This window comes from Aptenodytes patagonicus, unplaced genomic scaffold (genome assembly GCF_965638725.1).
Source record: "Aptenodytes patagonicus unplaced genomic scaffold, bAptPat1.pri.cur scaffold_242, whole genome shotgun sequence".
Lineage (NCBI taxonomy): Eukaryota > Metazoa > Chordata > Aves > Sphenisciformes > Spheniscidae > Aptenodytes > Aptenodytes patagonicus.
The window spans coordinates 29,084-54,256 of NW_027472170.1; the positions used below are offsets into that span (position 1 = coordinate 29,084).

Below are 25,173 nucleotides of genomic sequence, written 5' to 3' on the forward strand. Positions count from 1 at the left end.
GGGGGGGGAGGGGGGGGGGGCAGGCTGGGTCCAGGGCCGAGCCGGCAGCGCAGGGGATGGGGGACGCTCTCCACCCCCCCCCGCCCCGGGCAGGGTGCAGCACAGCTGGGGCCGGGGGAACCTCAGAATTTCGTGTCCTTGAGCGATCGGCGACTGGCCTGGAAGGGACAGAGCAGGGAGGGGATGTTAGTGACCGTGGTAAAACCCACGACCACGGCGCTGGAGGTGGCTGTGCCCACGCTGGGACGCGCTGCCTCCATGGCACTGCAGGGACAGGGCCACGCCACCCCGTGACAGCAGGGACTGGTGTGTGTCCCCCCCCTTGCCCCCGTGAGCCCAGGGCAGGGGTTGGGGGCACTGGGGTGAGCATGTGCTTCCCCTCACGTCCTCCCCCCACACGGCGGGGGGGCCCAGGAGCCTGCCACGGGCGCCGCGGGGGGCTCGCGGTGCCTACCTTGCCCTTGGGGGACTTGGCGGTGGCGATGCGGGGCGAGCGGCGGGCGCTGCCGCGGGGGGAGTTCTTGGGGGTGGTTTTCCGGCCGGCCGCCCGGCGCAGCAGGCTGTTCCCCAGCTTCTTCGGGGTGTTGAGGATGCTGAACGCCATCGACTGGCGCCTCTCGGCCTATGGAGGAGGACGTGGGACCATGAGCTTGGGGCAGGAATGGGGGGGGGGGGTCCCGACCCCTCTTTTTCTCTCCGGAGGTCCCTGCTCCAGGCCCCGCTGCTCACCTGCTTGCCGGGGGCCTGCTGCTCACTCCTCCGGCTGACCTGGGAGCTGCGCCGCTCACTGCGTTCCCGGGGGGTCTGGGGACGTGGGAAGCAGCTGGTCGGCTTCTTGGACTGGAAGAGAGGGGACAAGCCGGGACCGTCGTCATCTGGGGAACAGAGCCCTGGGACCACCCCCCCCCGTGGGAGCTGGTGGCAAGGGGGGGAAACTGAGGGGCGGCGGGGAGGGGGCAAGGCCGGGGAGCGAGGGCAGCAGAGCCTGGGGCGTCGCGCGGGGAAGGGAGAAGGCTCCGGCCTTCGCCGCTCCGGCTGCCTCCTGCCAGCTCTGCCCCTGGGAGGCACCAACCCCAAGGGTCCCGCTGCTGGTGCGGCCCCCAGGAGGAGCCATTCCCAGGGCCCCAGCAGCCCCCTCAACATCTGGAGAACATCGGCAGCTGTCCACCAGCCCTCGTGTCCCCTTGTCCCCAGCCTGGCTCCTGGGGAAGCCGGGGACCAGCCGGGGTGCTTGCGGCAGGCAGGACCGGCTCGGCTTGGCTCACCTCGGGGGTATCGGGGCCCTGGTGGGACTCGTCCGAGAGGCGCTTCCTTTGCTGCCGGGTGGTGATGCCACCGGCCCAGACCGTGCCCAGGGTGCTGCGCCGGGCGGCCCTGCCGGCGGTGATCTGTGAGGGCTGCATGCTGGCACGCCGCAGCGTCTCCTTCGGGTCGCCCGTCTTCATCTCCTCGTCCGTGATGGTCCCCAGGGAGTTGGAGGGCTGGGGAGGCGGCACAGAGACGTTGCCGAGGGGCGGCCACCAACGCTCCCCCGGCTCCGCGCGCCCCCAGGGCTGCCCGCCAGCCGCTCTCCGTCCCCCGCGTCCCCTCCCACGGGCAGCTAAACCCCAGCGCTGGGAAGGGGCGGCCCGCTCGCCTCCCCCCCTTACCCTGCTCTCCAGGGGGTAGCAGGTCTTCAGGTGGGGCGGGCAGGCTCGGTTACGCTGCTGCAGCTCCGCGATGCGGTTCCAGTCGTCCAGCTGCTCCGGCTCGTCCTGGCACGTTCCCAGGTAGATGCTGCTCCGGCCTAAACCCAAAGCAGGGAGGGCTGAGGTGGGGGGGGGGGCGGTCCCAGGCAAAGAGCAGCCCCCCCCCCCCCCGCCCCAGCCAAGGCAAAGCCCCCCCTGGCCAGCAGCCCAGCCGCCCACCCTGCCCACACTCACCGAGGCTGGAGCTGCTGCCCCCCTGCAAGCGCCTCAGGGAGCTGCGAGTGATGGGCCGGTAGCCGGGGAGGCCCAGCAGCGCCGAATTGCCAGGGGTCTCCTGCGGGGAGGAGGTTTCCAGCTTGACGAGGGACTCCTGGGAGGGGAAGCTGGCGAGGGAGCGGGCGGAGGCGGCCGAGCGCAGCCGACCCTTGCCGGGGGCGGCGTTCGGGGGCTGAGCCGCCGGGATGCTGCAGAAGGAGATGTCGGCGCTGTCCGGTTCCTCGGTCTTGGCCTGTTTCTGACAGGGGGAAATCCAGAGATCACAGAAGGGTTTGGGTTGGAAGGGACCTCTAAAGGTCACCTAGTCCAACCCCCCTGCCGTGGGCAGGGACATCTTCAACTCGATCAGGTTGCTCAGAGCCCCGTCCAACCTGACCTGGAATGTTTCCAGGGATGGGGCATCCACCACCTCTCTGGGCAACCTGGGCCAGTGTCTCACCACCCTCAGCGTAAAACATTTCTTCCTTAGATCTAGTCTGAATCGACCCCCCTTTAGTTTAAAGCCATTCCCCCTTGTCCTGTCGCAACAGGCCCTGCTAAAAAGTCTGTCCCCATCTTTCTTATAAGTCCCCTTTAAGTACTGACAGGCTGCAATAATGTCTCCCCGGGGCCTTCTCTTCTCCAGGCTGAACAACCCCAACTCTCTCAGCCTTTCTCCACAGCAGAGCTGTTCCATCTCCCTGATCATTTTTGTGGCCTCCTCTGGACCCGCTCCAACAGGTCCATATCTTTCTTGTGCTGAGGGCTCCAGAGCTGGACGCAGTGCTCCAGGGGGGGTCTCACCAGAGCAGAGCAGAGGGGCAGAATCCCCTCCCTCGACCTGCTGGCCACGCTGCTTTGGATGCAGCCCAGGATACCATTGGCCTTCTGGGCTGCGAGCGCACATTGCCGGCTCATGTCCAGCTTTTCATCCCCCAGTACCCCCAAGTCCTTCTCGGCAGGGCTGCTCTCCACCCCTTCATCCCCCAGCCTGTGTTGATACCAGGGGTTGCCCCGACCCAGGTATCAAACCCCCCAGCCCATCCCAGGGCACCCTCGGCAGCGGCTGGAGCGGCCCGTGGGGTGCTGTGCCCTGTGGCTGCCCGGCTGCTGTCCCACGGGGCGAGAGGCGAAGAGGAGGGGAGGAAGCAGATAAAAGGCTGCACCTCCCGGGCCCCTCGCTACCGCCCTCGTCCTCCCCCGCCCCCCACTCAGCCCTCGTGCCATGGCTTCTGAAGGGCAGAGGGTCCTCGGGACAAGGCGTCGCGGGGGAGCTCGGTGCAGAGTTTGGGAGCACAAACGGCCCCGCAGCAGCTCGGGCTTCCTCGGGACGGCCGGGTGACGGCTGCAGCCCCAGCCAACCGTGGGAGCAACAGAAGCGAGCTCTCCCAAGCCACCCCCCTCTTTGCCTCCAGTCCCCAGAGAGCCCCCGGGGCTGCAGGGCACAGCAAACCGCACGTCCCCGTCCTCAGCACGGAGATCCTGCCCCACGGATCCCTCCCCGCCCCACGGATCCCTCCCCGCCCCACGCCCAGGGGCCGCTCACTTTCGTCATGGTGATGTTGATGGTGGTGCGGCGCCGGGCCGAGCGGGTCTTGCACCCGGAGTCGAGCGAGAGGTCGCCCAGGGAGCCGGCGCTGCTCTCCAGCTGGGACCGCGTGCGGCTGGGGATGGGGGTGAAGTAGAGGCTCTCCAGGGACTCCACCTTGCGGGGCAGCCGCTGGGACGCCAGCGACTCTTCGCTGCCCGGCGGCACCGCCGAGGCCTCCGACTGCGAGCGGCCAGCCTTCCTGCAGAGACGGGGCACGAGGGCAGCGCTGACGGGCTTACCGGGCCATCAGGGAACAGAGAGGAGCGGGGACAGCGGGTTTTTGCGACGCTGGCGGCAGGACGGGCTCCGCCGAGCCGCAGCGCGCCGGTACCTGGTGGAGTTGAGCGGCTGGGCTTCGTCAAGGCTGAGGTCGAGGCTGTCGGCACTGAGATCGGCGGGGTTCTGGCGGAAAGTCTCCCGGCCCTTCAGTGTGTCCGTCGTCACCTGGAACTTGCCGAGCTCCCGTAGCTGCCGATTGGCAAACTCCACCTGGACGGGAAGCAAGGAGGGATGGATCCTCCAAGCGAGCCGGCAACGGAGGCGAGGAGGAGGAGGAGGAGGGTGAAGCCCTGCTGCGCCATGCCCACCTGAGCCTCCAGGCTGTGGACCTGGCTGGTGAGGTTCCTGCAGCTCAGCTCCGACTCCTTGGCCCGCAGGACGCTCTGCTGCAGCTCCTTGGCCAACCTCTCCGACTCGGTCCGGAGCTCCACGTTCTCCTTCTGCAGCTGCTCCATGGCCTTCAGCTTCTCCACCAGGTCCTGGTTCTGCTGCTTCTTTGCGTCGTAGTAAGTTTTTGCCTTCTCCATCTCGGACGTCAAGGAGAGGAAAATCCCGTCAAGCTTCCCCGTGGCGCGCTGCCGCGGGGGGGACAGGGGGACAGGGATGGCGGGGCTGTGCCAGCCCCCGGCATACCTGGCCTTTGTAGTGCTCGGCCGCCTGCTCCTTCTGGGCGAGCTGCGCCTGCAGCTCTGCCACCTTCTCCTGCTGGCGGGTGGCCTCTGCCTGCAGCTCCCCTTCCAGCACCTGCGGGCAGGGAAGAGACCAGCTCAGAGGTGCCCCGCGCCCCCGCCTCGCTCGGCTGAGCCCCCTGCGCCCCTCGGGGGGCGGCCACCGACAGCTGCAGGGCTGACCGAGGGCTCAGCCCAGTTCGGGCCCCAGGTTTTCGGCCCCCGTTTACCTTAACCCTCTGCTGCTGGGTTCGGGTGGCCTTCTCATGCTGGGTCAGCTTTTTATTCAGCTCCTCCACCTGGAAGAGCACAGCTTGGTTAGACCAGGCGTCAAGTTGCGCCAGGGGAGGTTTAGATTGGACGTGAGGAAAAATTTCTGTACTGAAAGAGTGGTTAAAGATTGGAAGAGGCTGCCCAGGGAAGTGGTGGAGTCCCCATCCCTGGAGGTATTTAAAAGACGTGTAGATGAGGCGCTGAGGGACATGGTTTAGTGGGCATGGTGGTGTTGGGTCGACGGTTGGACTCGATGATCTTAGAGGTCTTTTCCAACCTCAATGATTCTATGATTCTAAGAGCTCCAGGCACAAGACTCCCGTCTACAACCCGGCCCTCCCGTGGAGGGGCACATCCCTCCCCTCCAGCCAGCTCCAGGGGCAGGACCGGGAGGAGGTTTCCTGCTCCGAGGGGGCTGCTCAGCAGTGCCCACCACCGAGGAAGCTCCCGGCACAGCCGGCACTTCGGTTAGCAGGCTCGGGGGCGGGCATTCACAGCAACCCCAGGTTAGTCTTTGCAGGGACGAGGTTTGTGCTACCCGAGCGTAAGGAGCAGCCGCGCGCTGGAAGCGAAGCCGAGGCCCCTTTAGGCGGGAGGGCGAGGGAAGACGGTGCGGTTACGCAGCGCCCCGTCGCCGGAGCAGGCGTCTCCGCTGCCAACCGTTTGCTGTCGGGGTAAGAGCAGGAGGCCCAGCCCGCCGCGGGCGTCCTCCGTGCCAAATCTCAAGCCACGCAGCTCGAGGGGGGCCCATGCCCGCTCGGGAGGGGGAGGCATCCCACCCCAAAGGGGTGCTCCTGCAGTTCGAGAGTGGAGGGCGTCTGCTTGCAGCTTGCCCAACGCGCACGCAGGACACGACACCACGGAAGGGCCGAGGGCCAAGGAGCCCCGCGAGGCCCCCGGCCGCAGCCGGAGCCCCAGGCGTGGGCAGGCGGCTCGTAAATCCTTCGGCAGCGAGCGCGCTCACCGCCCGGGCGCCTGCGAGCTGCAGTCCCACGGGTCAGCCATCGCTCTCAGCGAGGGGAGACGGCCGCCAGACCTCGGCTGCTGCGAGCTCCTGCCCGGCCGGGCTCTCCCTGCTCCAGGGGATGCTCGGGGAGCCCCCAGCCCCCCCGGTCACAGCCACGAGGCCTCTGAGGGGTCCCTGGGCAGCTCAGGCTGCGACTGCGGGGGCAAACCAAGCCGGGCAGGGAAATGGGGCTTTTCCAGCGTCATTTCCCAAGTGCTAAACCCACACCACGTCCAAGATTGACGCTGCCGTAAAGCATCCCACCTCCGGCCACATCTGGACGGCGCTTTCTGGGAGCGCAGCCCCCCTCCTCCCGGCACCAGCTGTTCCTGCCGGCTGGGCGAGGAGCTGAACCTCGGTTAAAGAGGGATGGACAGAAGGAATGGGGTATCCCAGCTCCCCCCCAAATCCCCTCTCTCCAAGGACAAGGTATCACAGGAGCAACGGTCCTGTGTCAAGGAGCCCTGGATGCTCTCGGCAGCCGGTCAACTGCCAGTGCGCTGCCTGCGGCGTGCGCCACGGCCACGCCGGGAAGGCGAGAGCGAGAAGCCGCGTTGAGCCGCGGGCACCACTGCGAGCAGGCAGGCGGCAGGTTCGGGCCCCAGTTCCTGCTCCCCAGGGGCGAAGGCGCGAGCCCAGACGCCCGGGGCCGAGCGCCCCACGGCTGGGTCTCCACCGCAAACAGTTCACAAGAGGAGAGGGCGGCTCTGGTGGGAAGCGGCAGCAGCTAGGGCCGTGCGCCCTCAGAGTTTAAGCAGCGAGCACTTCGCCCGCATTACCTGCTTAGCTTGTTCTTTCTGAAGCACCTCTAGCTGCTCCACCTGCAAGCACAAAAGGCAGAAGTGAACACGCGGCTGGCGCGGACCGGGCTGCCCTTCCCGGCAGCGCCCGTCCCCTTCACGCCCGAGCATCGCTTGGGGAGCGTGTCCCAGACCCCCAGCTCCCAGGCTGAGCGGGAGGACGAGGATTCAGGGGCACGACAGGAGACCAAACACGCCCCTTTTCCCAGGGGGTTCCCCCCCCACCCGCAGCCCACCCGGCGGGGAGGCCGCAGGAGCCCCTACCTGAGCCGTCAGCCTCTGCCTCTCCTCCAGCAGCTTCCTCCTCTCCTCCAGTGCCGCCGCCCTGCTGCTCTCGTACTCGTTACTCATCGCCTCCAGCTTCCGCGCCGCCTCCTCGGCCTCCTGCCGGCTGCCGGCCACCAGCTCCTCCGACGCCGACCGCAGCCGCTCCAGCTCCCGCGCGTGCCGCTCCCTGGCCTGGCCCAGCTCCGCCTCGAGCCGCTGCTGCCCGCGGCTCCGGCTCTCGCCGAGCCCCCGGTTCTCCTCGGCCAGCCGAGCGTTGGCCTGCTGCAGCCCCGCCAGCCGCGCCGCCTGCTCTGCCGCCTCCGCCTGCAGCCGCTGGACAGCCCGGTCCTGCTCCGTCGACCGCTCCCGCAGGGAGGGCACCTCGGCCGCCTCCAGCTTGGCCCGCGCCAGCTCCGCTTGCAGAGTGGCCAGGGCTTTCGCCCTCTGCTCCAGGTCCTGGCGGTGCTGGCTCTCCAGGGAGGCGCGCTCGGCCTGCAGCTGCTGGCAAAGGTGCTTCAGCGCCGGCAGCTCCCCGGCGAGCGCCTGGGCGCTGCCGAGCTCCTGCTGCAGGGCGGCGAGGAGCTGCTCCTTCTGGAGGCACTTGTCCTGGCAGACCTTCACCTCCTGGCGCAGCTCGTCCTCCCGCTCACTCTGGCAATGGCGGTCCCTCTTCAGGGCCTCGATGGCCAGCCGCTGCTTCTCCATCTCCTCCTGGCACCGCTGCACCTCCACCTTCATCAGCGAGCACCTCTCGGCCGCCCGGGAGGCAGCGGTGGCCATCTCCGTCTGCAGCACCCGCAGCCTCTCCTCCAGCTTCTTGCTCTTCTCCGACTCGGCGACGATCAGGCGCTTCAGCTCCTTGCTCTCCCCCTCCTTCTCTGTCACCTGCCGATGGAGGATGGAGACCTCATGCTCCAGGCTGCCGATCAGGCTGTTCTTCCTCTCTATCTCCTGGACGCACTGGGACACTTGCTCCTTCCAGCTCTCCTCCGAGCGGCCCTTCTCCTGCGCCGCGGAGCGGAGGGACGCCAGCTCCTTCTCGGCGGCGGCGATGGCAGTTTTGCTCTGGATCAGCTCCCTGCCCTTCTCCTGCAGCTCCTTCCGCAGGGCCTCCACGGTGCCGTCGTGCAGAGCCTGCGCCGACCTCAAGGCCTCCAGCAGCTTCTGCAGCTCCGACGCCTTCTCCTTCTGCTGGGCCGCTTCCCTCCTCGAGGCCTCCAGCTCCGCTTGCTCCGCTATCGCCGCCTCGGCCGCCGCTCGCTCGAGGGCGGCCATAGCCTCCTGCTGCTCCCTGCACTTTTGCTCCAGCTCCTCCACTTGCAAATGAAGCGCCTGGGTCTCCTTCAGCTTCTCCTGGTAAAGGTCTTGGCTCGAGCCGGATTCCTGCTCCCTGTGACGGGTCTTCTCCTCCAAGCTTTTGCGGGACATCTCCTTTGAGCAGGTGGCCTTGATGCTGTCCCCCTCCGCGTCCCTGCTCTGAGCGGCCTCCGAGAAGCCCTGCAGCTCGTTGTCCGCCTTGGGCGCCTGCTCCTTGGCCGCCTCCGCCGAGGCGAGCTCTCCTTTCAGCTTGCTGACCGTCTTCTGCAGGTCCCTCAGCTCCTCGCCCCGCGAGACGTTTTTCCGGCGGAGCTCCTCCAGCTCCTCCTCCTTCTCCTCCATCAGCTCCCGGGACCGGGCCAGCTCCTCCCGGTGCACCGACCGCTCCACCCTCTGCTCGTTGAGGGAGTTTTGCAGCTGCGCCTCCAGCTCTGCCTTGCGGGCTCGCTCGGCGGCGCAGTCCGCCTTGGCCCGTTCCGCCTCCTGCCGCAAGCATTCAGCTTCCTCCTCCCGGCACGCCAGGTCTCGCCGGTGCTCCCGCAGCGTCTCCTCCAGCCTGGCGCCCAGCAGGGTCACCTCCCCGGACAGCTTCTTCACCTCCACCTCCACCTCCAGCTCCCGCTGCCTGCTGGTGGCAGCCGCCTGGGAGAGCTCGGCCTCCGCGCTCCGCAGCCGCTCCAAGGCGACTTCCAGCTCCTTGGATTTGAGCTTCTCCTGGGAGAGCTGCTGGGAGACCCCCTCCAGCGCCTCGGCGGCTCTCCGGGCATCCGCCTCCAGCCCGGCTGCGCGCTGGGCCGCGGCTTGCTCCGCGATGGCCATCTTCTCCCGCAGGGAGGAGACCTCCGCCCTCAGCCTCTGCTCCTCGCCCTCCTTCTCCTTCGCCCGCGCCCGGGCGCTGGACAGGTCGGCCTGGAGGGCGGCCAGCCTCTCCTGGTGCTCGGCGGCCAGGCGCTCTGCCCGGGCCTCCAGCACGGCCGCCTTCTCCTGCTCGGCCTGCAGCTGCTGGCAGGCCCGGCTGTGCTCCCGGCTCAGCGCCCGCATCTCCTCCTCCAGCCGCCCGCGCTCTCCTTCCTCCCCTCGGGCAGCGGGGGAGGCTCCCATCGGCTTCTCCCGGCTCTCCTCCAGCACCCGGCGCTTGGCCGGCTGCTCGCCCCGCTCCTGCGGAGCCGGCTCCCGGCCCTGCACCAGCTGCTGCCTCTCCGCCTCCAGCTCGGCGATCCTGGCCAGGCTGCCCTCCAGGCTCTCGGCTGCCCGCCTCTTCTCGTCCTCCAGGATGCCCTCGGTGTTCCGCAGGGATTCCTCCAGGAAGAGCAGCCGCTCCTGCAGGCGGGTGTTCTCCCGGGCCAGCCTCTCCCTCTCGGCCAGCCGCTGCTGGCTCTCCTTCAGCCTGCCCTCCAGCTCCCGCAGCTGGGCTTTCAGCCCCTCCGCCGCTCCCTGCTGCCGCTGGGCACCGAGCTCGAGGATCCTGGCTTCCAGCTCGCCGACCTTGCGGCTCAGCTCAGCCTTCTCCTCCGCCGAGGCGGCCTGGCTGGCATCCTGGGCCTGCGCCATGGCCTGCAGCTGGCTGCTCAGGGACGCGTTGGCCTCCCGCAGGTGCTGGAGCTGCTGCAGGGCAGAGTCCCTCTCCCGCAGGGTCTTCTCGTGCTGGGCGTCGAGGGCAGCCAGCCGCCCGGCCTCCCCCTCACACCTTGCCTCTGCCTCAGCCTCCCGGCCCCGCAGCGGGGTGCCCTGGGGCTCGCCGGCCTCCCGCGCCCGCAGGTCCTGCTCCAGCCTCTCCCTGGCCTGGTGGCTCTCGGAGAGGGAGCTCTGGAGGCTGGCGACGAGGCCGCCCAGCTGCTGCTTCTCCTCCTCGAAGCGGCCGCGTTCGGACTGCAGGGCTGCCTCCCGCAGCTGCTTCTCCTCCTCCAGCCGCAGGACAGTGGCCTGGAGCTCGGCCCCTTTAGCGGCGAGGCTGGACACCTCCTGCTTCAGCTCCTCCAGCTGGCAGAGAGAAGGGGGGGGGGGGAACAAGACACGCACACCCCCAGGCATTACTTGAGCTGCACCCAACACCTTCACCGGAGACCCACGTACTGCATCCCGGCGCCTGCGTTCCCTCCCGGCAACCCCGGTGCACCCCAGCGCACCCCGCTTTCCCCTTAGCCTTGTGCCGCTCTGCTCTCTCGGACCAAACGCCTTTTCTCACCGTGCAGGAGCCGCTCCCTCCACGACCCACCCGTGCTACGGGAGGCTGGGGGAGCCAGCAGCTACCCGGGAGCGGTATTCCCAAATTCAGCACAAAAGGGGTTCCCACAGAGTGCTCAGCCCCACAACCCCCACCCAAAAGCAGAGAGCAGCCGGCTCTGCCCCACACGGCTTTGCTGTGCACCCCCCAGCACCCGCTGCTCTCCCCAGCTAGAGGAGTTTTCCACCCGAGCGCTGCCTGCCCTCGCTGCGGGAGCCAGAGGCTCTCTCGAGACCCCGCCGTACCTTCAGGATGTCTCCCATGACCTCTCCCTTCTCCTGGGCGCTGCAGTCCCTCAGCTTGGCCAGCTGGTCCTCCAGCAGAGAAACCTTCCCCTGGAGAATCTCGATCTTCTCTTCCGAGCATTTCTGGGGACAGAGACGTGGGACTGAGCACGGTGCGAGGCGAGGGAACCGAGCAAGAAGAGGCGCAGTCACCCTTCTTTATTCGACACCAAGCTTTCCGGCAGCTTCGCCTCGGCAGGCTCGGGGCTTCTCTCCTCGCTGTGAGGACGGCAGCCTGTCCCACCGCGGCGAACCCTTCCCGGGAGCAGGGAGAGGCTCCCCGCGGGAGCCGGCTGTTGCACAGCCTCTCCCTGCGCGCCGGCACGGATGGGCAGGAGGCTCCTGCCCACTCCACCCTGCCCGCAGAGCCGGCAGGGCACGAGCCAGCCCCAGGAGACTGCCGCAGGCCGGCACGCGTCCCCCAGCCGGGGCGGGGGGCTGCGGGCACAGCAGAGCAGGGGGCACCCACCGCCCAGGGGGGGCCCCCCCTCACCTTCTCCTGCAGGGCAGCACGCAGCTCGCTCTCCAGCTGCCCCTGCTTTTCCTGCGACTGCGCCAGGGCCGCGTTGTGCTCCTCCGAGAGCTCGTTCAGGGCTTCCTGCAGCTGGACCAAGTGGCTGGCGATCTCCCGCAGCTGTGAAGGGAAAAATCCCCCGTCCCAGAGGAGGGTCAGAGAGTGCCCACGCTGCCCAGGGCTCTGCTCAGCTCCCCTCTCCCGAGCGCTGAGCACCGCAGCATCCACGGACATCCCAGGTCCTGGGCGCTCACGCCCTGCATCCGCAGCACCGCATATGCAGGCAACTCCACCCAGCCCCTATTTCCCCCACCACGGTTTCCCTTCGGATCAGGATCTGGAGCCCAAAGCAGGCTCAGTCACTGGGTCAAGGTCACACGAGGCCAGTGGCAGAGCTGTAAGCAGCCCAGCGGTCCAGCACTGCCGTCAAATCCTCCCCGCTGGGTCCCACCGCAGACGACTGGGCTGTGGGGACACGGAGAGGACACAGCGCCCCGTACCTTGAAGGAAAGATCCCCGTTCTCCTCGGAGAGCTGGTTGATTTTTCGGTCCATCTGGCCTTTTTCAGTCTTCAGGTCCTGGCATTGCCTGAGGGCCTCGTGCAAGCGCACCATCAGGCTGCGGGAGAGGAGGTCATTAAAGGGGGTGCAAGCCCAAGGCAGGCGAGGACATCGCTGGGGACCGATGCTGCTGGACACTGCTGAGGAAACTAAGGTACCGAGGTACCTCTGTGCCGCGGTGAGAAACTACCGTAAATTCAGCTCTAAACTGGGTCCCAATACGTCGCAAAGCGGAGCAGGGATAAGCGATGTTTGTGCTTTGCATGAGCCCGACCGCTCTGAACCGAGGGCAGAGGCAGCTGCAGGACTCCAGCCACCCCTCTGCAAAGTGAAATAAGTGAGGAAAGGACAAAAAAAGGCACGGCACCTGCCGGCGGAGGCCGGGTGTCCTTCCCAAGTAAACACGTTGCCGCACAGGGACAGGGCAAAGACCGGGACGCAGCGCGGCAGGCGACAGAATTCAAGTGCGCGACGCAGCCCGGTTCAGATCCGATCAAATTGGATCGAACTGGAGGGCTAGCAGCTGGGGAAGGGGCTGGGGTCGGGAGCTCCAATAAATCTGAAAGCTTTCAGCGACACGGAGCCTATCCCAGAGCTGGGAAGGCCAGGCAGGCTCTTCCGGAGGCAGGCAAAACCCACGCAGGCAGCGCACCCTTTTCCCCACAACAGGGACGACTCTTCCCGTGCCGGGCTGAGGGTAAGGAGCAGGCTGTCAGAACACACTGCGCGGTTCGGGACTGGCTCCCTGCCCGCTGCGATGGGGAAAAAAGAAGAAAAAAAAAAAAAAAAAAAAAGGGCTACGGGCCATAACGGCCCTGACCACGAGGCGCAACGTGCCGGCTGGCACAGCCGTATCCTGGGCGGCATCCAAAGCAGTGTGGCCAGCAGGGCGAGGGAGGGGATTCTGCCCCTCTGCTCTGCTCTGGTGAGACCCCACCTGCAGCACTGCGTCCAGCTCTGGGGTCCTCAGCATAAGAAAGACACGGACCTGTTGGAGCGGGTCCAGAGGAGGCCACAAAAATGATCAGGGGGCTGGAACAGCTCTGCTGTGGAGAAAGGCTGAAGGAGTTGGTGTTGTTCAGCCTGGAGAAGAGAAGGCTCCGGGGAGACCTTATTGCAGCCTGTCAGTACTTAAAGGGGGCTGATAAGAAAGATGGGGACAGACTTTTTAGCAGGGCCTGTAGCGACAGGACAAGGGGGAATGGCTTTAAACTGAAGGGGGGTAGATTTAGACTAGATAGAAGGAAGAAATGTTTTACGCTGAGGGTGGTGAAGCACTGGCCCAGGTTGCCCAGAGAGGTGGTGGATGCCCCATCCCTGGAAACATTCCAGGTCAGGCTGGACGGGGCTCTGAGCAACCTGATCGAGTTGAAGATGCCCCTGCCCACGGCAGGGGGGTTGGACTAGATGACCTTTAGAGGTCCCTTCCAACCCAAACCCTTCTGTGATTTTATGAAGCCACCTCCTCCCTGGGGTGCAGCTGCAGAGGAGGCGGTAGATAACAACAGGAAGGTTTTCCCTCACCCCTGTTTTGTGCACTGCTGGGGAAGAGACAAACAACACGGAGCCTGGGGACATGGGAGTGACAAGGACCAGCCTCGCAGGAGGGAGCGGACGTCCCCGGAGGATTACCTCTCATTCTTCTCCCTCAGCTCCTCCATTTCCTTGGGCTCCAGCTGGTCTGCAGCTTGCTTCTCATTGAGCAGAGCCAAGCGGTCAATCCGCTGCTGCATCATGGTGATCTGAGCCTCTGGGGAGGGTGGCGAGAAAGGGCCCGTTACCATCTTTTTATGTCACCTGAACCCCCCCCCCCCCCAAGGGCACGGTGGAGGAGGTCTGTCCTTCTCCCAGGCTGGTGCGGAGCCGCTGCGCAGAAACCATCTGAAGCAGGACACGGAAGATCCAGGCTGCCAGCACTGCTGCTCAGCACGGGCGTTGCTTCAGTCACGGCTTTTGTTGCCCAGGATATAGAAGGGAATACGAGAGGGAAGAAGGAACCTGCGGTCTCCGCGTGCGCCTGGGGAAATCCCCAGTGGGGAGGTTGTTTTAGGTGTGGATGGCGAGACTCCCACGCGTGCCAGCCTGCTCCAAATCATTTGGCAGAGGGACCAACAGCCATCTCCGAGAGATGCTCGGAGTTGTTACAACAGCGTCGGAGCTGTCTTGGCTCCCATCAGCGAGGGTCCCCTTGGCCCACCACGGAGCGAGGCACAGCAAACCCCGAGCTGCCCTGCCCGCTCTGGAAAGCAGAAAAGCCCCAAAGCCGCGAGCTGTGCTCACTTGGGGTCTGGCAGGATGGACCGTGCATGAGCACAGTCGTGGCGGGGTCAAAGCCGTAACAGAAAGTCACAGAAACCAGACGAGGTCTCAGCCCCGCAGAGCCCTCCCCGCGCCCCAGGACGTCCCGCTAGCGACTGACCCTTCTCCGTGATGAGCTTGCGATTCTCTGCCAGCTCCACCTCCAGCTCGTCCCGGTTCTCCCTCTCAACAGCCAGCTGCTTCTTCAGCCGTCGCAGCTGAAACTGGGGGGTCTGCATGACGTCCCCCATGGGCGAGGACGGAGGGCCGGCGAGCATGCTGCGGAGAGGCGCGCCAGGTAACTCTGTTATCCGGAGCCAACGGCAGGGCACAGTCCCTCCCCGCGCAGCCAGACCCGCTCTGGTTCCCCCATCTCAGGGTGGGGTTCAGAGCAATAACTTCGACGCCTCGTCACCCGAGCGGGAAGGCCCGCTCTCATCTTGATTACGCTATCGCCAGTCTCCCAAGCGTCCGGCACGCACGTGCAAAACCACCTCCAGTCCCAGGGCAAAGCATCCATCTCCCTTCACACCAAAGCCAGAGCCCCACTGCAGAGCACTCCGCTTGCTAGAGAGAAACCCCTTTAGCACATCCAGCAGCAACAGGAGCCTGGTCCTCCCGAACCCACCCAGGGCAGGAGGGGACCCCAAGCTGCTCTGGGAAGTGTCTGTGCTCGTTAGGCTGAAATGAGCTGCGCTAAAAGGAGCTAATTACAGCCCCACCTCACTCCCCCACCGTACATCCCCACGTCAAGCCTGGGGAGTTTGCAAGAGGACAGCACCATGGCAGAAAGAGGGTCTCCGTTGAGTCAGCGTACACCCCGGCTACATCCCCGGGTCCCAGAAGCCGCCCTGTCCGTTCCCCCCCTCCCCTCGCTCCCCCCCGGCAGCCAAGAGGCTGGGGACGTACTTGTTGGCGCCGGAGGAGGAGGCAATCTTCTGCAGCTCCAGGAAACGCACCTCTCGCTTGTGCGGGAGGGAGAGCAGCGGGGAGTGCTCCTCGGAGCTGCTGCTGGACGCGCTGGACGAGGACAGCGGTGCTGGAAGTCACAAGCGAGAAGCAGGCTGTGATCTTCACGTTAATACCAGAAGGCAGGGTTTAGCAGCTGAAATCCCCGACGCGCAGGAACCGCAAATTCCAGCGGGGACGGATCAGCCCAGCCGAGGAAGCCATAAACCTGCCTCACACCCCCGTCCTGCCAGCTCCACGGTCCTGCCCCGGCACTCCGCTCCCACCGCGAAGCTGTGGGCATCCCACCCGCCTCGCTCCTCCGGGAAATTTCAGCGGCGCGTGCTGCAAAGGCCGGGATGCTGCTGAGCAGGGAAAGCCCGGCGGGTATAAGGCAGCCCTACTTTTAAAGATCTTACAGGGGACCATTCTGTAGCGCTCAGTCCTGGGTGAGGGGATCATAGAATCATTGAGGTTGGAAAAGACCTCTAAGATCATCGAGTCCAACCGTCGACCCAACACCACCACCCACTAAACCATGTCCCTAAGCGCCTCATCTACTCGTCTTTTAAATACTTCCAGGGATGGGGACTCCACCACTTCCCTGGGCAGCCTGTTCCAATCTTTAACCACTCTTTCAGTAAAGAAATCTTTCCTCATGTCCAAAATCTCTGGATCTGGATGGTGTTGCTGCTCTTATGGCTTGGCAGTTATAGCAGCACAAACGAGGGGGGAAAAAAAAAAAACCCAACATTTTTATGCTCTAGAAAAGGGACTTCTGTGCCGGTAAGGTGCTGCCGGCATGGGAGCTGCGAAGGAAGATGCCAGCAGTGCTCAGCGCTCGCAATATCCCACGCTGCTGCTCTCCACAAGGTTACGGTCTGTTTCTGTCCCGCTCCAAGCTGGCACTACAGCAAACGCATAAACCTGTCGGTCTAACCAGGGTGCTGCGTCGGTGCCAGCTAGGAGAAAAACGTGCCCAGTGCCTGCTCTGCCTGCACACGGCTTGGCCCGTTGCTCCGGGCTGGTGCCACAGCACCGGCAGCCAGGGCCCGGCGCTCACCTCTTCTCTGCAGAAACGTCTCCAGATTCTCATTCAGGCTCTCCTCGTTGTCCAGCACAAATCTGAGGATCGACGCCAGCTCAACCTGTGTCGGAGGAGCCGCGGGGTCAGCGGCTCTGCTGCAGCAGCCGTCGTTCGCAGGCAGAGCGGTGCCGGCCAGGCAGCGACGGCAGCAGGGTCGGAGCAGCGGGCAGCTCCCTGCCTGCCCGTGCCTGCACCGGCAGGTGCCCACGCTCGCAGTCACGAGCCTCTGATCGCCCAGATGCACTGGCGAGCACCGCAGCGCCCACCCCGCACCGTCTTTCCAGGGGACCCAGAACAGGAGGGCGGGCCTCGGAGCACCCCTCCAAAAGGCACCTCCGCTTCCCCCTGCGCCCCCGGCCCGAGGGAGAACGCAGAAGGGATTACCTGGGTCTTGTAGTCAAACTCATTCCAGTCCCCAGGGCTCTTGCAGCTCATGGAGGTGTGATACAGGAGCAGCACGGCCACCTGAAACGAGGCAGGTAAGCGTCACCGACCCCAGGTTGGTCATCGGCGCCGGCTAGGAATAAAGCGTGCCCCGCGGTTACCTTGGCCAAGGCCAGCTCCTCTCCCTCCAGGAGTTTCTGTGCCGAGACCAGGTTCTCCGCGGCCGATTTGTGCTTGCAGTGCTCTGCAACGTGAAGCAGGATTCCCGGTCACGCAGGAGCCCCTGCCGCTGGGCACGCTGCCTGCCAAGCCATGGCACGTGTCCGTCCCCTGAGGTGACGCGCTTGGGCTGGGGGGGCACCGTGATGCATCCCCAAGGAGAGAGGGGCGTAGGCAGGGAGGCGCAGGGTGGGCCGGGCTCCGGAGCTGAGCCCCCGGTGCTCAGCCTCTGCTTCCCCCCCCCCACCGGCAACTTCCCCCTCGGTCCCAGCCTCCCCACCTCGCCCTCGGCAGCTCTCTGCGCCTTTTGCTCCTCCACCGCCAGCCCAAACCGAGTCCCATCCGTGGAGGGTGGGATACGAGGTGGGATACGGTGTCTCCCCTTCCAGGAGAGGCCAAGCAGAAGTGCAAGAGACTCGCCATTTCCCCTCCCGGGATTCCTGCTCAGGTAAAACTTTTCCAGCGGGATTTGAGCAGTTTTGAGGCCAGGCACCGGGCTAGGAATGCCGCCCCAAAGCAGCGTCGCCGGAGCAGCCCCCGGCACCCTGCCCTTCACCCCCTGGACCTCCTTTGCACCAAGCCCGGGCTCTGGCAAGGATTTCCATCGGGAAGCTTTTCCCTCCCGCACGCTGCCGCGGGGTCAGGGCAGCTCTGCCTGCACCTCGTGAAGCCGCTGACGCAGCGGGGGGGGGGGTTGTCACTTAGGGGAGGGGGGAGCCTGCAGACACAAGACCAGACCCCGCAGGGGTTGGGGGGGCGGGGGGGGGGACGACACCGAGCAGGGACAGCCGCTTCCCCCGGCGCCGGCGGAGGCTCTTACTCTGCAGGAAGCCGCAGATGAAGGAGATCCTCTCTGGCAGCGGCTGCTCCAGCACAGACTCCCCCTCCTCGCTCCTGTGGCTGGAAGAGTGCACAGGTTGCGTTAACGCTTTGCCGAGGGATTAAAAGAACAGTTCTTTGTTTGTTTTTTTTGGTGGTTTGTTTTGGTTTCCTTTTTTTTTTTGCAACAGAGCTTGCTGAGCGAGGGGCTGGCTCTCGAGCAATACGGCGCCGGTCTGCCCTACGCCCCCATGCCAGGGCGGGCAGCGAAGCAAAAGCCAACCACGCCGTGCCCGGGAGCAGGCGCAGACGCTCCCCGCAGCCCCGACAAACATGGCTGTGTTTGGTGAGCAGCCAGAGCCGGGCAGCTGGCGCACACACACACACACACACACACACACACACACCCCACCCCTCCCCGGCCCCGGCACGTGTGCCGGAGCGCTGCTGGCCTCCGCCGCTTCCTCCTCTGCCCGCCAGCCCCGGCATCCGGCGCGGCGGAGGGAGCTGGCGGTGTCCCCGCCGGCTGGGGAGGCGCCGCCGCGGGGGCCGGGGGTCGCGCGTGGAGCTGGGCGTTTTTCTTGCTATTGCAAAGCGTCACCATTTGTGGGGAAACGGCCTTTTGGAGACGTGCGGACCTCGCTCCCCTCCGGGTTGCTGCCCTAGAGCCTGCGCTGGATTTTGGGGGAGGCTGAAGCTGCCTCCTGCGGCTCCCGTTGGAGACCACACTCTTCCTCAACAGCCGCCATTCAAACGGAGACCGTGTGCCTAAAACCCATGCCAGCCGTGCTCAACCGGCGCCGCTTTGGTACTTTCGGTTCCTCCCAAGGCACCGAAAGCAGGGACTTTGCCCGGGGAAGGGGCCGGCACGAGGATTTTCTCATCCTCGCGGATTCCCCAGCCCGTCCCCCGGTGCTGCGGGGAGCTCCCCTGCAGCTCAGCCGGCTGCCGCGGTGTCCGCCCCGCTGCTGCCCCACTTATCAAGCTATGGTCAGGCCTGTTTAGTGAGCACACGCCGCCGGTGATCCCGGCTAATCTGAGCTGGAGCACAGACCCAGGAGATTAACCAGGTCTTGACTAAATATATCCCCGGTGCAGGCGGCTCCTTCCTCCCCACCCACCGCAGGCAGATCCCCGCTCCGAGCAGGCTCTCGTTACACCGCGCGGGAGGTAATTATAGCAGACAGGCTCCCACAGAGCCTCCCGCCGGAAGGGTTTGAAAGCAATGCTTGCGCTCGGCCCCGAGCGGCAGCCTCACGCCCTTCCCAATTTGCCTCGCCGGCTCGTTAACGACGCGCAGCCGGAGCGGAGCGTGCTCGGTCCCAGCTCCGATGCCCATTACGGCTTGCGGGTTTTAATTGCCCTTGCTCACTGGCAACGAGCGCGGCTCCTGACAGAGGCATTCCTCCCAGCCCCGCACGACCACCTCGGGTCCCGGGACAGAGCAAACAAGCTCAGTCCTGCCCGTATCGTACTCGGAAGCAGCCTGACGTCCCCAGAGAACAGGAGCGCTTCGTGGGGCGGGAGCTGTCATTCTTTAACCTGCTTTACAGAGCCAAGGCTTCCTCAGGACCCCACGGCTGCGGCTCAGGAAAACTCGCCAGGCTGTTTTCCTCACCCGAGCAGCTTCCATGGAAATAAAGCATCTCCCATGCAGCTCCGGGAGCCCCCGCGCCGCTGGCATCAGCACTCGGCTCTGCTTCAATGCCGGGAGCGAGCCCAGACGTCCAGCGCCAGATGCAATAGCGAGCTTCCAACGACAGAAACTCTGGCCAAAATCTTACCTGGGCAGCTCCGCCGGGCCTGACAGCTCCGCCCGGGGCTCCAGAGGCAGACCCCGGCCGTGCAACAGGCAGCCCCTGCCTGCAGGGCTGTGGGGCAGGCAGGGCAGCGGACCCTCTCCCAGCCACCTCAGGCAGGTTTGTCTCGAGCCCGAGCTGCCGGCAGAGCCCCGCTACGCCAGCTACACGCAGGGGCTTCCAAGCGGGGCAGGCCAAAAGGCTCATCATCCCGCGCACGGTGGGTTTACGTGCGAAGGAGCCACAGGGCGAAGGCACGAGCCTCCTGCTGCGTTGCTGCAGGCTTCGGAGCACGCCCGGCAGCAAGCGCTGCTTACGCAGCTGCCGCGCTTCGCCGGAACCTCGGACGGAGGAGCTGGAGATCCAGCACCAGGTCTGCCAGAGGAGGAAGGCCCCAGGAACCTCCCAACCACCCTGCCCGGAGAGGGACCACGCCGGCGGCCGGAGGAGGCTCTCGGGGGCTGAGGCTGTGGCTCCGGGAGGCAGCCCAGTGCATGCTCACTGCCGCCTTCCAGCCAGCTGGGCGGTTTGGAGAGCGCACCCCGGCTCCCCGTACTCACATTTTGTTGATGATCCTGATGAAGACGCTGCAGTCCTGGAGCTGTGACAGATCATCGAGGGGGTCGGTACAAACTTTTGCGCTGTTCACCTAGAAACGGGGCCAGACGGTCAGAAGGCAGAAGCCAACACCACGCCGTACCACCCGCCACCTCCCCGTCCTGGCAAGGGGACAGCGAGACCGGGCTGGGTGCGAGAGCAGCGCCAGCCCTTCCGACCACCCCTGCCCAGGCAAAAGCTGAACGCAATCCCCACGGCTCCACAGCCGGGCAGGCCGGCACGGCTCTCGTTTAATCACGCTGCGATGCTTTGCTCAGACACGGCGCTGCTTTGCGAGGCAGACCCAACAGCCCCTTTATGGTCCAGCCGCTGCTCGCTTCCCAAGCCTGCTGCCTGCTCCAGGCTCGGCTCCGGCTCCCAGGCAGTTTTCACAGCCGGACCAAGCTGTTCCGGCATTTCTGGTTACTCAACAGGAACGGTGAGCAAAGCTTCTCCTGCAAACACCCTCCTGCCCGGGAACCGCAGGGACTCGGCTGCCCCGGGACCTGCCCCAGCCACAATCCCCGTCTTGACCGGCCTCGGCATCCCGCCCCCGAGGAGCCGCCGGTAGCTGGGACCCACCCGGGGAAGCACGTCCCACCTACGGAGAAAGCTACGGCGGAGGAGAGGGAGGCTTTACCCAAGCGAGGAGAGCCGCGGCTCTCGCGCCGTGAAGAGGCATCTTCGCGAGGCTGCCAGGTCACTGCCCGGACCTAGGAACGCCAACAAAGAGGGGAGGGGGGGGCGGAAAAAAGCAATTAAGGCCAAACATAGTAATTACATTAATATACAGCTTGCACGGTGCCAGGCATTCGTGTCCGTCAAGGGAGGATCTATCCTCTCTGCCTGGCCGGCTGTGGGTTGTACGGAGGTGAGCAGCCGGCACCCTCCTGCTTTTCGGCAGGCACGGAGCGGTGAGCGGCACCGCAGAGCAGCAGCCGGCTCCTCTCCCGCGGCCCCCCCGCGGGATTTAGCCCCGGAGGTCGGGATCCCGAGAGCAAGGCTCAAGGGAAAACCGCTGCTCAGGCTCCTCGTCCCCAGCACCTCCTGCCGTGCCCCCCTTCCCTCCCCCTCACCCCCAAACTTCTCCGAAATTTCTTTTAAGAGAAATTTAAAGGCCTGGCAGCCCGGGAGCCTGCTCAGACCCCATGCCCGGGCTGGTCCCTCTTGCCGCGCGGTTTCAGCCCCGGCCCCCCCCCCCCCCCCCGGGGAGGAGGGCAGCGTCCCGTCGGGCCTGTCCTTTGCACCGCAGTGGCGCAAAACAACTGGTCGCGGCTCCGGCCAGCCGGCACCTGCAGCTGCCGTCACCCCGAGGAATCCTGTGTCACCGTGGGCTTCTCCACGGCTGTGCCGAACCGCAGGGCTCCGCTGCCTGCGGCTGCAGGCTGGAGGCGGGGAGCCCGGCCCGGGCACCCAGCGAGCTCCTGGCACAGGGGCTGGCGGCTCATCGGCACTTGCTGCCCACCCAGGGATGGCGTCGCCCCTGCTGCCGGTCACCGGCTGAGCATCGGCATCGCCGCCGGGAGCGCCAGCACCCCGGGAAAATTCGCCTCCCTCTAGAAAACACGAGCAGCAACTTTAGAGAGAGACAGCGTGGTTCAAAGCACAAAAATCCGGCACGTGTAGGGATGCCACGCCAAGAGCCGCGGTGGTCCTGCGGGACGGGCAAGAGCAGGAAAAAAATCCCCCAGCGCTGTGCCGAGAGGCAGCCGGCCCCAGCAGGACGAAGCAGCCACAGATCGTGGCAAGGCCCTTGGGGAGCAGAGGGGGACCGGGGATCGGTGGCAAACAAGCACCCAAACTGGGCAGGACAGGCGGCTCCGGCCAGGAGGACGGTGGGAGCTGCGGAGAGCGTGGGCTGCCAGGCCTCGGCGGGGGGGGGGGATCTCCCACGGACCTCACGGTGGAAGGAAATTTGAAAAAAAAAAAAAAAAAAAAAAGAGAAAAAGAAGAAGGAGGGAACCCAGGCTGCCGGGGGTCCGGAGCCGGCCGTGCCTGGGAAGGGGCTGAGCTCCCACCACGGTACTGCCCGCGGCCGCTCTGGCTTCCTCCCAGCTGTGCGGCCACGGGCCCCCGAAACGCTGGCGGGGCGGGAGTCGGGGCTCCCTCATCCCCCACCTCCCCGGCTGCCACCGACCCCCCGGCTGCTGGGACCCTCGGGGGGCGGGCAGGCTGCCCGCTCTGCCCCCGGCCGGGGGCACCGCCACGGGGGCTGGAGGGAGCCTGCAAAGGTCACCCGGCCCCAAACAAGCCCGGCGAGGCGGCGGCCAAGCCGTCGGAGCGCTGCCAGCTCCCCTGCCCGCTGCCGCCGGCACTAAGGAGAACCACCTGCCGGGGGCGGGGGGAGCCCCCCAGGCATCACCGCGCAGGGTGGGAGCAGGGACGAGCCGCCCCACCGCCCCCGGGAGCGCTGCCAGGTCCCCTCCGCGGCGACCTTTGCCTCCGCGCCGGCCGTCCCCGGTGCCACCCCAGTAATCCTCCCGGCGAGAGAACCGCTGGGAGCAGACCTGAGCAGAGGCGGGGGCCGACCGGGGCCTCCCGCCAAAAATCACCCAAATGGGGAGGGTGCTCCTCGGCTCCTCGCCCCGTAGCGCACCCTGACACCCCCCGCCGTGACGGGCCAGGAGCCCGGCTGGGATCCGCAGCCGTTCCCGGGAGCGCCTGGCACACCGTGGCCACCGGCCACCTGGCTTTTGGGGGACACGGAGCACCCGCCGCCTCCGTAAGCTCGGCTGGGAAGCGCAGGATCCTTGGCGGGATGGGTCCTCCCTCCAATTTGCCTAAAAACCAGCTCCTCTGCCCCACGGCTGCGGCACCCGGCCTCTCGGCACCCGCCGCCCCTCCAGCCCCACGGCCGGAGCTGCAGCCTGCCCAGGCCAGGACCTCTCCCCAAAAATCCACCCAAAGCCTCCGGGCAAAACACGCGTGCCAGCCCTGAACGCAGACTCCCGCCGCGGAGGGCCGCATCCCGCCGAGCGCACCCCGCCAGCGCCGAGCTGGGTTTTACCGGAGCCGCTCCGCAGAAGTGCCGTTGCCCGGTGAGAGGCCGGCGCGGGCAGGGCTGCCCGCTCCTGCCCTGGTCACAGCCTGGCTCGTCGGCAGCGACGTCAGCTTCCCCGAGCCGTGCTGGCCAAGCGCCGGAGACAACAACATGACCCTCCGCGGGGAGATGCCGCTCGCGTTACGCCCGGATCCGTGCGACGGCAGACGGGAAGCGGTTGGGGAGCCCGGCGGCATCGGCACAAAGCGCGGCAGCGGCCGTGAGCGCTTTCCAGCCGTGTCCCCGGGGAGGGGAGCTGCGGAGGGTCGGGTGGGGAAGGGTCTGGCGGGAGCGGGGACGAGCCCCGGCGACAGCCGCGGCGGCATTGTCCTTTGCCGCTTTCCCCCAGCGCCCGCTCCGGTCAAAACACGGCGTTACGCAAGCCCGCGCCTCCGGAGCTCCCGACGTGCCAACCTGCCGGAGGGACGCGCCTGCGGCCCCCCCAGCTGTCCCGGGGTGGGGGGTGGTGGGGGGTGTCCCACTGCAGGAAGCGTCCAGCAGCTCCCCCAGGCAGGGTGGGCGACCCACAGCAGCCCCCCCCTCACTGGGACGGGCCCACGGCTGGCGTGGGGAGGAGGCGACGGGGAAGGGGGGGGGGGGAGACGGCCGCCACCCCGGAGCTCGAGCTCCCGGATGTTGGCGAACCCAACTCGGCCGCCCGCGTCCCGACGCGCGAGTCGGGGATTCGCACCTCGGGGGCTCGCGGGGCACCGGGGCAGGAGCCGCACGCCACGGCGAGGCGCCGGGGCTGGGAGACGGCGAGCTTCGCCTCCCCCGCCTCCTTCTTCCTCCTCCTCCTCCTCTTCCTCCTCCCCCCCCCCCCAGCCCTGTTGAAAACAAACAAGGAAGAGGGACAAAGTCTTTGTTCGGGCCTTACCGGGGGCGCGCGGCCGCCGTCGGCGCACGGGGTTTAATCCGCCATGAGCGCTGGCAGCCGGGGAGGGCCGGGGAGCCAGCGGCCACGCACAAAAGAAAAGTTGTTGGGCTTCTCTTCGGCGGCGCTGGCAGGCGACGGTTCCCCTTCCTGGCCCTGGGCCACCCCACGTCACCACGCCGAGGCCGCGCTCGTTAAAGGCGCACGGCACAGAAAGCCGCCGTCGCCGCGGCGGCCACGGGGAAGGGGGCAACGTCTGACCCCAGCCAGGGGCGCGCTCGCTGCCGTCACCCTGCCGGGGGGCCCTGGGTGACGGAGGGCTGGCGGGGCCGGCACAGACCCGCTGCCGGCCCCAGCGCGGCGGCAGCGCCAGCCACGAGCGCCGGCGGCTCGCAGGGAGTGGGGGGGGGGGGGGGGGGACTTGGTGGGGAAGGGTGCTGGGGCCCCCGGTGCCAGCCCCCATCGCCCGCTAACTCGGCTGGAGCCACGTCCCAGCTGCTTCTTGAAAAATTCCCCCCCCCCAATGCCTCCCCCCCGCCCCAACAACCATGGATTCGGTGGGGACCGGAGCAGTGCCACGACCCACTGCCGGCAGGAGCAGCAGCTGCTAGAACCGTGCCTGCACCCGGGGACCCCAGCCGCCGCCCGGGGCTGGCAGGGAGCGGGCGAGGAAGGGACGCTCGTCCCTCGCTGCTGAACCGGAGACCCTCGGGAGCCATCCCCGGGGCGTTTGGGCTGCCCGAGGAGACCCGGGGCCACGGGCCGGGGCTGCTCCGAGCATGGCGCTCACCGCACCAGCCGGGAAAGGGGCCGAGGAGCGGCGCGTGCCGCGGAGCAGGTCCTTTTAAAACCGGCCCCGGGGGCAGCAGAAGAGCCCGCGGGGGGGACGTGGCCACCGAACGCCACTGGCGAAAGCTCGGGCTTTGCAAAACAGCCGGGAACCGAAGGCCCGCGAGCCCCCGTGCTCCGGCGGGGCCCGATCCCCGCCGCCGCCTTTAGGGAAGGGGACGCCGCTGAGCTCGGCCGCAGATGGCGGCTCAGCCGCGGGCGGGTGGGCGAGGCGTGAGACCCCGGGGCGGCAGCGCGCCGGCTCGGACCCCGCGGCGGGAGGCTGGGGGGGGGGTGTCTCTGCCGCACGGACCGACCGGAGGCGGCACAAGGAGCTTCTCCTACCGGAGCGGGAGGCGAGGAGGCGCCCGGCCAGGGGCGTCGTGCGGACGAGGGCGCAGCCGGCTCGGCCTACGGCGGCGGAGAGCACGAGGCGCCCCCCCCCGGCAAACCGAGACGGGGCGGTGGCAGCCGCGGGCACCGGCGGCGCCCGCCGGGCCGTTCTCTGGCAACGCACCGACCCGGTTCCCAGCCGCGCCCCGGGGCTGGGCCCG

The 25,173-nt window shown here is 66.9% G+C and overlaps 1 protein-coding gene across 1 annotated transcript; it reads right to left on the minus strand.

The window, feature by feature from the left end:
* Window positions 1-35: 35 nt before the first annotated feature.
* Window positions 36-23,931, minus strand: NUMA1 (nuclear mitotic apparatus protein 1). The gene is made up of 26 exons (XM_076363912.1): window positions 23,795-23,931; window positions 20,518-20,590; window positions 19,841-19,929; window positions 17,483-17,562; window positions 16,605-16,687; window positions 16,444-16,524; window positions 16,036-16,120; window positions 14,934-15,063; window positions 14,146-14,303; window positions 13,359-13,476; window positions 11,667-11,784; window positions 11,146-11,286; window positions 10,614-10,736; window positions 6,825-10,124; window positions 6,540-6,581; window positions 4,712-4,780; window positions 4,447-4,557; window positions 4,122-4,340; window positions 3,866-4,023; window positions 3,490-3,733; window positions 1,923-2,202; window positions 1,650-1,786; window positions 1,266-1,481; window positions 730-840; window positions 455-622; window positions 36-158 (listed from the first exon to the last, which is right to left on the minus strand). The coding sequence occupies exons 2-26, from the start codon at window positions 20,557-20,559 to the stop codon at window positions 123-125; spliced, it is 6,339 nt and encodes a 2,112-aa protein (XP_076220027.1). The 5' UTR covers window positions 20,560-20,590; window positions 23,795-23,931; the 3' UTR covers window positions 36-122.
* Window positions 23,932-25,173: the final 1,242 nt, after the last annotated feature.

Excerpts from the sequence above, each read along its gene's own strand:
- NUMA1 (XM_076363912.1), bottom strand. The coding sequence starts at position 20,559 with ATGCCTCTTCACGGCGCGAGAGCCGCGGCTCTCCTCGCTTGG. Across the intron at positions 4,024-4,121 it reads TCCACAGCCTGGAGGCTCAG|GTGGAGTTTGCCAATCGGCA; the intron begins GTGGGCATGGCG and ends CTTCCCGTCCAG. Across the intron at positions 1,787-1,922 it reads GGGCAGCAGCTCCAGCCTCG|GCCGGAGCAGCATCTACCTG; the intron begins GTGAGTGTGGGC and ends CTTTGGGTTTAG.